This window comes from Sphaeramia orbicularis, chromosome 12 (genome assembly GCF_902148855.1).
Source record: "Sphaeramia orbicularis chromosome 12, fSphaOr1.1, whole genome shotgun sequence".
In the NCBI taxonomy this organism is placed as follows: Eukaryota; Metazoa; Chordata; class Actinopteri; order Kurtiformes; family Apogonidae; genus Sphaeramia; species Sphaeramia orbicularis.
The window spans coordinates 22,511,288-22,524,144 of NC_043968.1; the positions used below are offsets into that span (position 1 = coordinate 22,511,288).

The window sequence follows — 12,857 nt, forward strand, 5'->3', positions numbered from 1 at the left end:
CCTGAGCGTGTCACATGGACATGATATAATGAAAAGGCAGGAACATAGACCCAGAGTGCGCTGAGCTTTTGCCTGATGGAGAGGAGACTAAAGATCTACGCAGCCGTCCGCCGACAGCCGGCAGCCCTGCAGGGAAAGGGACAGCGGGGACGGGCCGAGCCGAGCCGAGCCGAGCCGATCCTGGCCGGGGCGGACCGAGCCGGACTCACTGCGCCTCATCGGACAGGACCTCTCTATTTGCAGTTGCACCTGCCAGCTATGACACGCACTTTTAAAGAGGAGGAAAATGTCGCCTGTGAGTGCGCGTCTTTGGTCCCGAGGAGGAGGAGGAGGGGGAGGAGGAGGAAGAGGAGGAGGAGGAAGAGCGGATTCAGCGTGAGTGAAGTTATTTCTAAATGCTCTGATGGCTGATGTGGGATCGGCGCTGCGTGTGCTGCCGCAGGTGCGTTTGCGCGCTTGTGTTGTGCCTGGGTGTTTGCTGTATTCTGGTGAGGAGCCGCATCTTTCAGCTTTTCTTTATGAAAGTGTGTTCTTGAAGTTAACGCAATGTGTTATTGAAGGAGAAATTCTTGGTCATGTGCCATGTGTGTTTTCTTGCACTCTGTGTTCGCCAGTGTCCGCATTCCAGGTGGTGTTGCGCACATAGAAATCGAAGTTGAAGTAAACAAGTGGGAATAAGGCCTCGCTCTGGAGCTTGAAAACAGTGTTTTGATCTTCAGCACGGCGCTCCAGGCTTCACAAGGAACATCCCGCCCCTCTTTCACAAGCCCATCCTGAAGCTGCGTAGCTTCATGTTCCAAGAACAAGTGAAGTTGTTGATGCATTTGTGTGACACAACTTAACCTGACAGCAGCAAATACAAACATTTACAATTAGGCTAATAGGTTTAATACCGTTTTAATATTGTGTCTTCAAATGTTAATGCAGTTTCTTATTTTAAAGGTCATGCTGTAAAGTAGGGATAAAGGTTAAAAAAAAAAAAAAAAGAAAGAAAAACTACTGCGTTAAATGGAGTGAGGAAGTTTTATATTTTTACGCTTAAGTTAAGCCTTCACATTTTCCTGCGGGATGTTTAGATACATGCCTTTGAGGTGCCGTCAGCGATTCAACATCTCAATACTCGTCAGTGGTGAAAACAAGAAAACCACCTGCCTGCTGCTCCGACTATTGCGCAAACACACACACACACACACACACACACACACACACACACACACACACACTAAAAAAAAATTGCTGATTCATAACAGGTCGGTCACATCTGTGCCTAATTCTGACCACAGTTTCGGTCTTAAGCAGTGAGGGGAAATAATTCAACCTGTTAATATAAGTAGTTCTTCCGTAGAGGCTTCCCAGCAGCCACTGGGAGGAAGCACCGGTTGACGCAGAAGTCTGTCCACACATCTAGGAACCTGATCCACATGATGTAGAGAAAAAAAAAAGTCTCTTTATGACTTGGTTATATCCACTGCATCTTGATAGAAATATTGTCTGACTATTTAGATGTTAGTGTCAAAATCTCTAAATCATAATGAAGAACCGCACAGGTCTAAAATCATTATTTAATAAACTATTTCAGTGGCACAAAATCCACTTTCTAAGTATCTAACTATTTTAGTTGTTTATTAAATTAGTTATCCTTAGCATCTGATTAAAATCTAATGAAATAATAATACATTTGCTGTTTTTCCTTTTTCCCCCTGAATAATATGTTGCATTTGTTTGTGTATTTTTTAAACAATTCACCAAATATTTGATCTTTTAGTCATTAAATTGCCGACAGTTAAATCAATATTCAATTCAATTTCAGTACAGCCCTCACTTTAGAAAGGTGAATTGTTTTAACTGACTACATTTTTTTATCCATTCATCATAAAATTATTGACTGATTAATCAATCATGAAACATAGCCACAGTAACAGTAGAGGAGGTCAACCTCTTATTCTGTAGATCATGTTAAAGCCAAAGAGCTGTCGAAGGGCCATTCAACATCCACATTATTGGCATATTAAAGATTCAGCTCTCAATGAAAGATTAACAGTTTCTCTCATTCTTGTGCTCTGTATGGTAGTTATGGATATGTATGCATATAAACTGTTTCTGAACCGTACCATATGAGATATGAGATTAAGAATCCAGGACAAATATTATGTAAGAAGCTGTCTGTGGAATGTATAATGAGCCAATAACAAGCCTCTGAATATCATGGCTTCTCAGTATGAATTAGGTGAAGAAACATGAAGGTTTGTATCTGTGAGTGTGTCATGTCAGTGCTGGTTCCTTGTTCTGTAGAAACTTACAGGTTTGAAATCACACTTCCGCCTCTGCAACCACCCTTAAATCCGACCAAAGATTTTGCTTTGAATTGCTAAAAATTCTTTCATTTCCTAGTAAACAAATCAACAAATGTGCCTGACAACTGTGGTCAAGGCAGAACATGAGCTCTGCTGTCCTCCAGCACTTGCATGATAATGAAATTTGCAATAATCCAGCAGCATTAACCATTAACCAGCATTAATCCTGCTGTGTTTGGCCTTATTAGCTGTGAACAAATCCATCACCCTTTTGAAGCAAACTTTCTGAGCTGTAAGCTGTTATTTCCGCCCTTGAGAGCATTACTTGGCAGACCTACAGTATATGCACAGAATTCCATCAGTGAGCCGAGGTTCATACTAGTGACATGTTTGAAATGGCTACAGTGTGTCATAGGAGTCCAGTGGTGATGACATGGCCTGTGCAGCCTGTTTATGCGTGTTCCTGTTTATCTGTGTTTTTGTGGCTGCATGCTTGTGCTTAGTGAGGACAGACTTTCCCATCTGCGTCACAGACTGTGCATGACGTCTGTCAGATGTTTATTCTTGCTTTGTTACAACAAATAGATCCGTTTCATTCGGATATAAATGAACATGTGTGGTTTTCGTCCCTCAGTTCCTTCACTACCTTGTGCAAATAGCCAGAGTTGAAACCAATTTTACTTGTTCTTTCTCTGTCCCAAATTATGCAGCTAAACCTTCCTCCATCTGTTCTTTTTCACAAAATCTCTGGCACTGGCTCTCACTCCTTTCTCGTCACTTGCAGTGCAAGAGAAGAATTCTTGCTATTTGTAGCCTGTGCATCGGAGGCTAATCTGAGAAATGAGCCTATTACTTTTTTTTCTCTGGTGAGCCTTTGCTGAATAATTGAAGTAAATGGTGCATTTTTTGGTCGGTGAATTATGTGCCTCAATGTGTGCGTAGCTGAAACAGCCAGCTGTGAAAGTTGTATTTCCGCTGGGTTTATGTGGTCATAATTAGCAGCTCCCATGTGACTGGGTGTATGTTTTTGTGTGTGTGTGTGTGTATGTGTTTGTGTCTGCATGTGAGAACACGCCTGTGAGCAGGGGTGTGCTTGTGTTTACATGACAGCCGACCATGAAGGGAAGTGACGCAGGAGGCAGCGGAGGGACGAGAGCTGCAGACATTACACTGCTGCAGAGGGGGAGAGAGAAGGCAAAGGAAGGGGCAGGAAAACCACAGACAGATAAAAGAAAGAGACAGGAACAAAGAAACTAATGAGCGATCACTTTTTTCATCACTGCCGTCGACTGCAGGATCACCACCACACCTCTGCTGCCAGACCCACAAACAAATGCAAACAAGCAGTAAAAATGAGTCAGTGTCCGCATAGGTTGGGCAAGTACGCATTTGATTATGAAATGTGTTTACCCTCCACTCACTATAAAAGTAGTGACACAGGCTTTGTTTGTCCAAAGCGTTGCCTGTTCTAGCTCTGAGCCAACTTCCCCTGTTGCTGTTCACCTCATCATCTCTATGGCTGACCGCCCTCCCAGACTGGAGCAGACTCGAACTTTCTTGGGCGTTAGAAGACTTTCATAACAGCTTCAGTAATGGACACTCTTCAAATATTTCTTTAGCAAATGCAAGGGTTTGTAAGGGATGGGAAGTGGACATGGGAAGAAGGTTCAGTAAACAGATCATGAAAGGCTAAATGAGCCCCTGACACAATATATTATCCAAAAAAGAAGTGACAGGAAATCAGCTGAAAATCAGTTTACCCAATGATTAGGTTTAGACAGTGCTCACCTTCTCAGGCTGACAGCAACAATGAAAGTGGGAACTGTTTAGCATAACACTGTAAAGCCCTTCTAGGATTTCCGGGAAGGTGTAATATTCGTTACACCCCTAAGTGCCACAAATACAGAAGAATCACTGCTTATGCTATCCAAAGTGTCTTAACTAGTAAAAATGTAAAACTTTGACTTGTGAGCAAAAACCTTAGGGTCATTATAATCAAAATGAATGTGCTCCATGAATTGAATTGTAATCTTTTAGGTTTTGAGATATATTTACAGTCATAGAAAAAATGATTAGACCATCAAAAGTCATCAAAAACAATGAGTATACAATCAAGTACTAACTCCTGTGTGTATCATGTGACTAAAACAGACAGAAAAGAAAACATGGAATTAATACAATTCCATAACTATTGATATAAGAACTGAAGTGATTTTGGTTATTATCAAGAAAACCATGAAAAATGGATAGATATCAGCTCTGAAATGAAACTCTTACGAGCTATTTTTGTTATCATTATATTTGTCAAAACAAATGTACGTTTAGTTGTACCAGGCATTAAAATGAACAAGAAATTGACGAAAACAAGGGGTGGTCTAATAATTTTTTCCATGACTGTCGTCAAAAGTTAAGAACTGGTACTAAAAGGACAATGATAAACAACTCATAGGAATGTAAATATGCACAACACATTTCAAAGTACAGAATTTTTAGCTTGATGTGTTGTGTTATAGAACGTTGTTTTTACGACCCTTTGAGCTGTGGTGAAAAAACTGAATTTGGTTTCTCTCTTGAATATGAAAATGTTCACTTAAGTTAATAGAATCATGTCCGTGAGATATTTTTTGGCCATTGTTAACATAGTTGATGTTTGCCTGTGGGTGTGGGCCAAGCCTGGATTGGAGTTGGGCTGCACAGCAAAATGGGCCAAACCGCAGTACTGCAATTTACAGTTTCATCACATAATGCCTACAGTTCCAAAAGACCCTCTGACTGAGAAATAGACACCTGTAAAATGGTGGATACATCTTAAAAAGTTTTTAACATCCTGCAGAAGTGCTATTTATTTTCAGAACTGAATTTATGTGGGCAGTAACATACCATCGTAGTAGCCAGAAAGAGTATTTTATTTTGACCCAGTGATTCATGTGTGTGTGAGGCTGACCAGAATTCCATCAACACAAGCAGCAGATGTCTGTAGTGTGCCTGCTCTCTGGGCTCAAAACTTAGAACAGTGAGGAGCATAAGCATTTTTATATAGTAAGCATCATTTTTTCCTATTTATTTCATCCAGTTATAATATGGCACTGACAGAAGGCAGCTTGTGTCCAAATTTAGAAAAAGTTCCTTACTCTATTCTCCCCTTACCTTGGGAGAATAAATGTTCTCAATAAGTTTCAAGGAAGTTAACTTATATACTCTGTCTAAAGGTAATTTTTTTAATGCCTTGATACTTAAGTAAAACTTATTGAGAGGCTGAAATAGAAAGTTACAGTAAATGTAAAGCATGAATAATAAGAAACTATCCCCTACAATAACAGATCAGTTATATAAATCAGCAGAATTAACCCCAAGGGAACCGTGACTATCCTGAGATCTACATTATGATAAAATATGTATCTTGAGATGATAGTTTGTCATGTACTAAAATGTCAGTAATGAGGTAATGTTTTTGTATTGGTGACAGTAATATCAGGAAAGCACAGAAATGATCATGAATATCAATAATATAGTAGTTTGAGTTTCAGTTCAAATCTGTATCTAAAACCTTACACACAATTTTTCATTCACTCAGCTGGCAAATCACTACGTAAAAAGTCCTTTTTTCAAGACATGACTTTACTTTCTATGGTATGAACTTATAAAAAAGTTGCGTGCCTTTTTCAAGATGTTGTGTTAAAACTGTGAATGGGCTTTGGTCAGGGGTGAGGCAGATTGCATTGTTAAGCAGCCTGCAGGATGGAGGGTGACTTGGCAGAGGGAGTCTGGCCTGGCACAGAACTGTTTGGCACACAACTGGCCTGGGGAGGACGTGAAATGAAACCTCAGCAGGGCACGGGGTAATGGAGGAGAAAACTGCCCACATCTTTATTAGAGAGGAGAGGAGGAGGGAAAGGCAGAGGCAGACATACATAATGGGATTAAGGGAAAAAAATGAGTTAACACTGCAGTATTTCTCCAAGTTTATTTAGCATTTCTGCTACTACTTACTCTACGTTGTAATTTAGCAAAGCTGTTATTCCACAGGGACCTGACGACTGACTTAAATAAAGATGTAATATTTTCTGGCTGCAGCCCACTGTCCATATGTCTGCTGGTCACGGCAATTAAACTTTAAGAAGGGGGAAGAGAATGGGCTGTGGGGGTGAGATATCAACATGGAAATGTTACAAGAGAAAGAAGAAAAAGTGATAGTCTGGGTCGTATCCATGGTTTAGTTAGGAGATACAGCAAGATCTTGATAGCTGTGTGTTTTTCCCTTGCTGCTCTCCCCTTTCTTTCTTCGTGTACACATAAAAAACATACATGCACGCGCTCCTTGTTTGCTTTGACTCAAATCCAGAACAAGCCGTTCGCATTGCAGAGCATGACCAAGAGCAGTTCGCCACCAGGAAGTAGTCACAGGAGAAGAATGGAGGGAGTCAGAGAGGAGAGGAGATACTTGAACACAAGAGTCAGTTTACACGATATAATCTGAAAGGATGCAGTTTCAGAAGAGGTAGTGGAAAAGTATTTAGTAGGAGTATAGAGGTTTGGTTTAGTCTAATGGAGATGTTTACATGAGTAAGTTGACAAAAGAGCCTGACAGTGACTGGGAGATATTGGGTGGACAAGATAGTGAACACAGAGAAATGCAAGAGGAGTGAGTAGTAAATGAGATTGTTAAGAAAAAAACAAGCTGAGGGAGTAAATACTAAGTAGAAAAAAGTAAAAGAATGACAGAAATCACATAAGAGAAAGGAGTTACTCAAAAACAAATTACAAGGAAAAAGAAGATATTTGGTGAAATTGCAATGAATTATTAAGACAAAATTACTGCTACTGTGAGTATTGAGATAAAATATTAGACTGAAGAGCAAACTTTTTTCCAGGGAAATGTATTAAAGAGATAGATGGAGAAAATACTGTATTAACTGGATACTGTTAGTTTAACATCTAAAAAGGCTTTGTCAATTTTTGCATGTAATTTTTAATATTTCATTTTGATAAACATGCAACAGCAGATGATATATCAGGAATTTATTATGAATAGGGTTCTGCTATTTATATTAATAATTAAAACAATTATTAAATTAAAAACAACATAAATTAAAAGATTATTTAAAGAATAATAAAGTTTACAATAAGGTAATCTTTTTTGCTTGGGGTAAAATAAATAGCATTTTTTATTAAAAAAAAAAAAAAAAAAAAAAAAAGAATACTTCTTTCACCCAGATTTCTTTTTATTTGTTATTCTTGAAATTAGAAGTGAAAATATTTAAACACAGAATACTTTTATTTATAAGCAATAAAACCCACCCTTGCTTGATTTTATGCATTTAGTGTTTTCTATGGGTCCAGTATGACCATACTGAGGTTTGCTAATGCTAGTTTTGTTAGCCTATTTAAGCTAGATTTTGCTGTGTGTGGCTAACTGAAGATGTTTACTGACTACTTAAACATGTTCGGTTGTTTCTTCAGTGATTTTATTATGTAAAATAACAGATAAAATGAGAGATTGTTGAATTTACAACTGAGTTTTAACAGTGATGGGGAAATAAAGTCGAGAGGTGTTATTTAGGACATAGTTTTAGCAGTGTTTCAGATTAATGTTAGCACATATTAGCTAGATATTACCATATAGCATAGATTACTGAGCTAATCTGCTAACACAGTGATTTAGACATGTTCTGCTGTTAAGCTGTGAAGTAGATATCTTAATATGGAGTGATAAAGTTTACATTTATGACATTTTAGTCAGTGGAAAGGAGTTCAACAGGAGATCGTGCTATGGGAGGTGCAAACTGCTTCAGCTCTGTTAAGTAGGCCAAAGGCACAGGGGAGTGTCACATGAACCAGCGCTGCTATGTTAGCCATTCTCTAGTGTCTTGTTCAGCCACAGATGGGAAGAGAGATGCAGGGAGGGAGAGACAGCGCTTAGCATGCGTCATGTATCCCATGCTACTTGACGTCTGAGCATGACACCCAAAACCACATTGCTGAAAAGGGGAAGTGCTTGTTTCCATCGGCCCGGAGACCGCACTGACCTTTTCCTTAACCAGTGTAACCAGCTCTGAAGGTCAGCAAACCCAGGGAATTTCTTGAGCCAAACTTGTGTCCAGCGCGTATCTGGGGTCATGGGAGCCACAGGAAGTCTGGCCTCCTGCTCTGTGTCACACAAGTCCATGGCAACACAACTCTGACCAGCCTATCATCTTCTGTTTACAGCTTGGCATGCTCGGCCAGCTCCCGCCACCACCACCACCTCCTTCTCCTCTTCCTCCTCCTCCTCTTCCCTTGACACACTCTCACACCCATCACCCTGCAAGTCCACCAAAGTGAGATACATCCCCAAGGCAACAGAAGCGATGGCGACACTGGCCCTGAAGGGAGTGAGAGAGATGAGTGAAAAAATGTGAAGAGGCAGGGTGGGTTATAGAAACAGTTGCGAGGTCAGAGTGATGAATAAAGAAGAAGGAACCAGGAACAAAAACAGACAAACCAATCGATGCTACCCATTTTCAGGCCCCTGCTATTGACATGGTTGTATTTGCTTGTGGATTTATCCGGTCTGTTTGTACATCCTTTTCTGGGTCCTGGCTGGGAGAGTTTCTTTGGTCTGTAGTCTGCCTTTGTCCAGCAGACGAAGGAGGGAACACTCTTTCCGCAGAACCAGTTACCCCAGTGACCAGCACTACCAACACACTCTGCAGGAAGAAATGACAGAGTTATGTGGTGATTTTATAATGTCCCATGTTCTAGTGCATCCACAAAACAGCATAAACAAGCCTCTTGATTTCTGAGAAAGCCTCTTGATGTGGGCAGGACTTGGTGACGCTGCTGACTTTGTTGTGTTTTTATACACATGCGTTTCCTTCATCTATCATCAACCACAACCACCTCTACACATTGATAAGCAGTGCAACAGCTCCCCTCTTCTTTGCTGGCTTTTACGTCAGTGTGACTGGCCTAGATTGTTGAAAATGGCCCTGGAACACTTGCCGTTTATAGCCTTTCCTCTACCTCTCCCTGATGTAACAGCAGAGCACGACTTTCCCAAAAAAATTTAAAAAAAAAATCTGCTGCCCTTTCCTAAATGCTGAACAATGGAATCAGAAACAGGGATGATACTCACAGAACAGACCAGTTCTTGGCCATCACCAAAAGCAAAAGTTAGTTCTGACTGTCACAGTCATATGTGGGCCAGTGTAGAATAACAAAACCTTTTACAGTGAAACAAAAAAAGCTTGACTCTACAGACGGACTCACTCACACACACCAACTCAATGCATCCAGCATCCTTGTGGTGCCAGAAAGTAGACATGAACAGAGACTAACTTTGTTCACTGTGAACCGTTATAAAATATACACAAAAGGATTAAAAATACTGAAATGTTTTGTTTTGTTAGAATACAATGGTATAGTCAATGTTAGCCTATTATTAATCTTAAACTAACACTTTCTCCTAACAAGACTTTTAATACCATGATATTAATATGGGCTGTTTTAACATAAAATTATTAATATTGTATCTGTGCAGCATAATTTTGAAGCAGAGTTACTATTAGTTTAGTGCTTTCTCAACACAGACTCCTGACAAGTTACACATTAGTAAATATATCACAGTTTTAAATACATTTAGATAAATTAGTATTCCTTGGCCTTTTCTTGTTAGTGGAAGAACGACAACATCATCATCACTTTGTCGAGATGATTTAAAAAAATTTTAATGTTACCTGTTGGCAAAAAGCAAGTTGGAATTTACAAATGTTACTGTACATTTTCATTTTTCAATCCGAAACATCTACATCTAAGATTCATGGTGAGTCAGGTTTAGATCTCTCTTTCTGCCTTTAGCCTATATGAACATGTCAAACAAATGATCATATTTAATGTGTGTGATGCTTTTAGATGAGGGTGGGCAGACGGTGTGGGTTCATTTCACAAAATATTGCAGTGTCATACTATTGATCTGATACTGTCTCGCTTAGCCTGTCTGTCTCTGTCTGATCTCTGTCGCTCCACTATGCTCTTTTTCCCGTTCCCACGGCAACACGTGGTTATTGGTTACATAACAGTGCCGCTTACAGTGTGTGTGCATATGTGTGAGTGTGTGTGTCTGTGTCTGTGGCTGCCCCTGGGCTTGGGAAATCAAACACATAAAGCATGTGGTTTTCAGGTCTTGTTAGCCTTCAGGCTCATGCAAGTGCATTAATGATAGTGTTAACACTGCCTGCACCCAGAGCATAAACACATCCTGTCGTGTACGTGCGTTTTCAGTGTACCTGTTTGTGCAGTCTGCCCGACCTCCACTAGATGGGAACAATGTGCAAGTAACAGTTTGACTGAATTTGTGCTTGTCGCTGGGGCTCATTATGGCTCACATCAATTCAATGAGGTGTTAGATGAGTGATGGATTATAGGTAGAGCGTCTGTCCAAGGTGCTGAGAGCACACGTCTCACTCCTTTTGTTCCTTTTAAATATTTTATACAGTTCCTCCTACACAGTATGTACTGAATGTGCAGCTTCATTCAGTGAGTGTCCTTGCTGTTGTTGTAGGTGTGAATAAGTATTAGTGTGTGATTAAATATTGCGGTGAATGTGTGTGGGAGGGTCTGAAGAACCACACACACACACACACACACACACACACACACACACACACACACACACACACACACACAGAACCGTACTCTCAGATCCCCTCTAATGACATTAGGCAGGCCTCGGCAGGGGAGGCCAAGCTGCTGTTCATTTCAATTAGGGCCATGTCAAGGAGCGATCCCACGCAGCATGTTCACCCTAATTAAGCTCATTTCATATTTATGAGGAAGAAACGCAAGTAATACATAAACACTCCTCTCTGCTACTCCCTGAGGGGCACTTTCACTGAGCACTGTTAAAATATATGATTCTAATGGATGCAGTGGGCTTATGTAGGGATATATTAGCTTGTGTGTGGCTTGTGCATGTGCTTACTCATGCTTGGAAAAATGAGGAAAAAGATGACATATTTGCCTGCTCCTTCGCTTAAGTGTTTTCCCCGGAAACGGTGGGAGTTTATTTGCATTAGCGACTGATGCTTGTGTGTGCCTGTACACCTGCAGTAACTGAGCTCAGTTCTTCCGAGCCCTCGGGGCCTCAGAAGAGGAGCTAGATATACAGTATTGGACTATGCAGCGAGGCAGTAAAAGCCATTATTTGAAGCAGGCTTATCTTTATGACCTGTGCTGCATCTGTCATGTCGGCAGGATCTCCTTGTGCTGCCAAATGCTTGATATGCTTACGCTTGATAAATCCAGCATTAAGTGCATATCATACTATATCCTTAACCTCTTACTCACCGCTTGCTTTCAGCTGATTTTTTCTTATCGAAGTTTCCAGTAGAATAGCAAAAGTCAGATATTTGGAGTTTGTTTTTCAATCAGTCGATTCATCTGCTCAAATTAGGTTTAGTAAAACTAAAGATGGAGGTTTATGTTGAACTCAGAATGAAGACAGTACAACAGTATTTCACTTCTTTTGGCCAGACAAAAGAAGAGAGTCTGGTTTTGACCAGCTCTATATGTAAAGTGTCATGAAATAACTTTTGTTATAATTTGGCCCTATGTAAATAAAATGTGATTGATTGATTGATTGATTGATTGATTGATTGATTGACTGATTGACTGATTGACTGATTGATTGACAATGTTAACAAGTATATCTGTTTGGAAAAAAAAGTTATTATGACAGTTTAAAGATGCAGAGATGGACTGCAGTCCATATGCACCACTGTCTTACCCTTAAGCAGTTGTGTAACTGTGCAATGTGACAGGAGAGTCTGTCTGCCCTAAATTGTTGCTCTACATTGACTATAAAGCAAAGCCTCTCCCACTCATGTTATATATCAAACATTTTAAAGGTCAGAGCGGTGAAGCCAAATTTGATGTGCATCAAAGAAACAACATCAGACCCTATTGTGAAAACGTTGCTGCATGCAGTTTTGAATGGTCAACCTTTAAACATTGCCTTTTTCAGAGGCTGCTCCCTTGTTGTGTTTCTCTGGACTGGGCTGACATGAACAGATATGTCCACATAGATATGGGCAGGAAATGCAACTTGCAAGTTGAAAGAATTTAAGTAGTATTTTGCAGAATGCTGCGTTCTTATATAAATTTAGACAAAATTTTGATAACTGGAATTTCCTTCATATTTCTCAAATGTATGTTAAACAAGGTATCTCTTCACAGCGTACATGGACATTAGGAATAATAATAAATAATTGCCAGTAAGTCTTCTAACATGTTGTTAGTGGGATTCTGTTGGTGAATCACCTGCTTATCACTTGTTTACTACAGTAGTATTACTGATATGTGTAGTGAGAAGTGTTCAAGACAATAAATCATTAAAATATTAAAACATTAAAGCAGCCCCCAATGAAATGTTTAACTGAAAAAAAGAATTTTAACATCTGTTGCTGTAATAATGATCATAATAATACCAGTATTATTTTTCTTGTTCTTTTTTTTTTTTATTTTTTTTTTTTACACAGTTATTCTTATTTCCTCTAGAGGTAGCCACAAGAACTCTGCCAGTACATC

At 39.8% G+C, this 12,857-nt stretch overlaps 1 protein-coding gene across 2 annotated transcripts; it reads left to right on the plus strand.

Moving 5' to 3' along the window:
- On the plus strand, positions 1–9,997 carry LOC115430768 (DM7 family protein GE17491-like). 2 transcript variants are annotated; one of them, XR_003936981.1, is made up of 2 exons: positions 1–488; positions 8,502–9,997. XR_003936981.1 is itself a non-coding variant. In XM_030150960.1 (2 exons), exons 1-2 carry the CDS (start codon positions 76–78, stop codon positions 8,613–8,615), a joined length of 414 nt encoding a protein of 137 aa, XP_030006820.1. In that variant the 5' UTR covers positions 1–75; the 3' UTR covers positions 8,616–9,997. The 2 variants fall into 2 exon arrangements, 1 of the variants encoding a protein (XP_030006820.1); XM_030150960.1 differs by having other exon boundaries at positions 1–375.
- The last annotated feature ends 2,860 nt before the right edge of the window (positions 9,998–12,857 follow it).

What these genes read in the sequence shown, in the direction of transcription:
- LOC115430768 (XM_030150960.1), top strand. Translation starts at nt 76, where the DNA reads ATGGAGAGGAGACTAAAGATCTACGCAGCCGTCCGCCGACAGCCGGCA. An exon ending in GGAGGAAGAGCGGATTCAGC is followed by an intron (nt 376 to 8,501) that starts GTGAGTGAAGTT and finishes TTCTGTTTACAG; the next exon opens with CTTGGCATGCTCGGCCAGCT.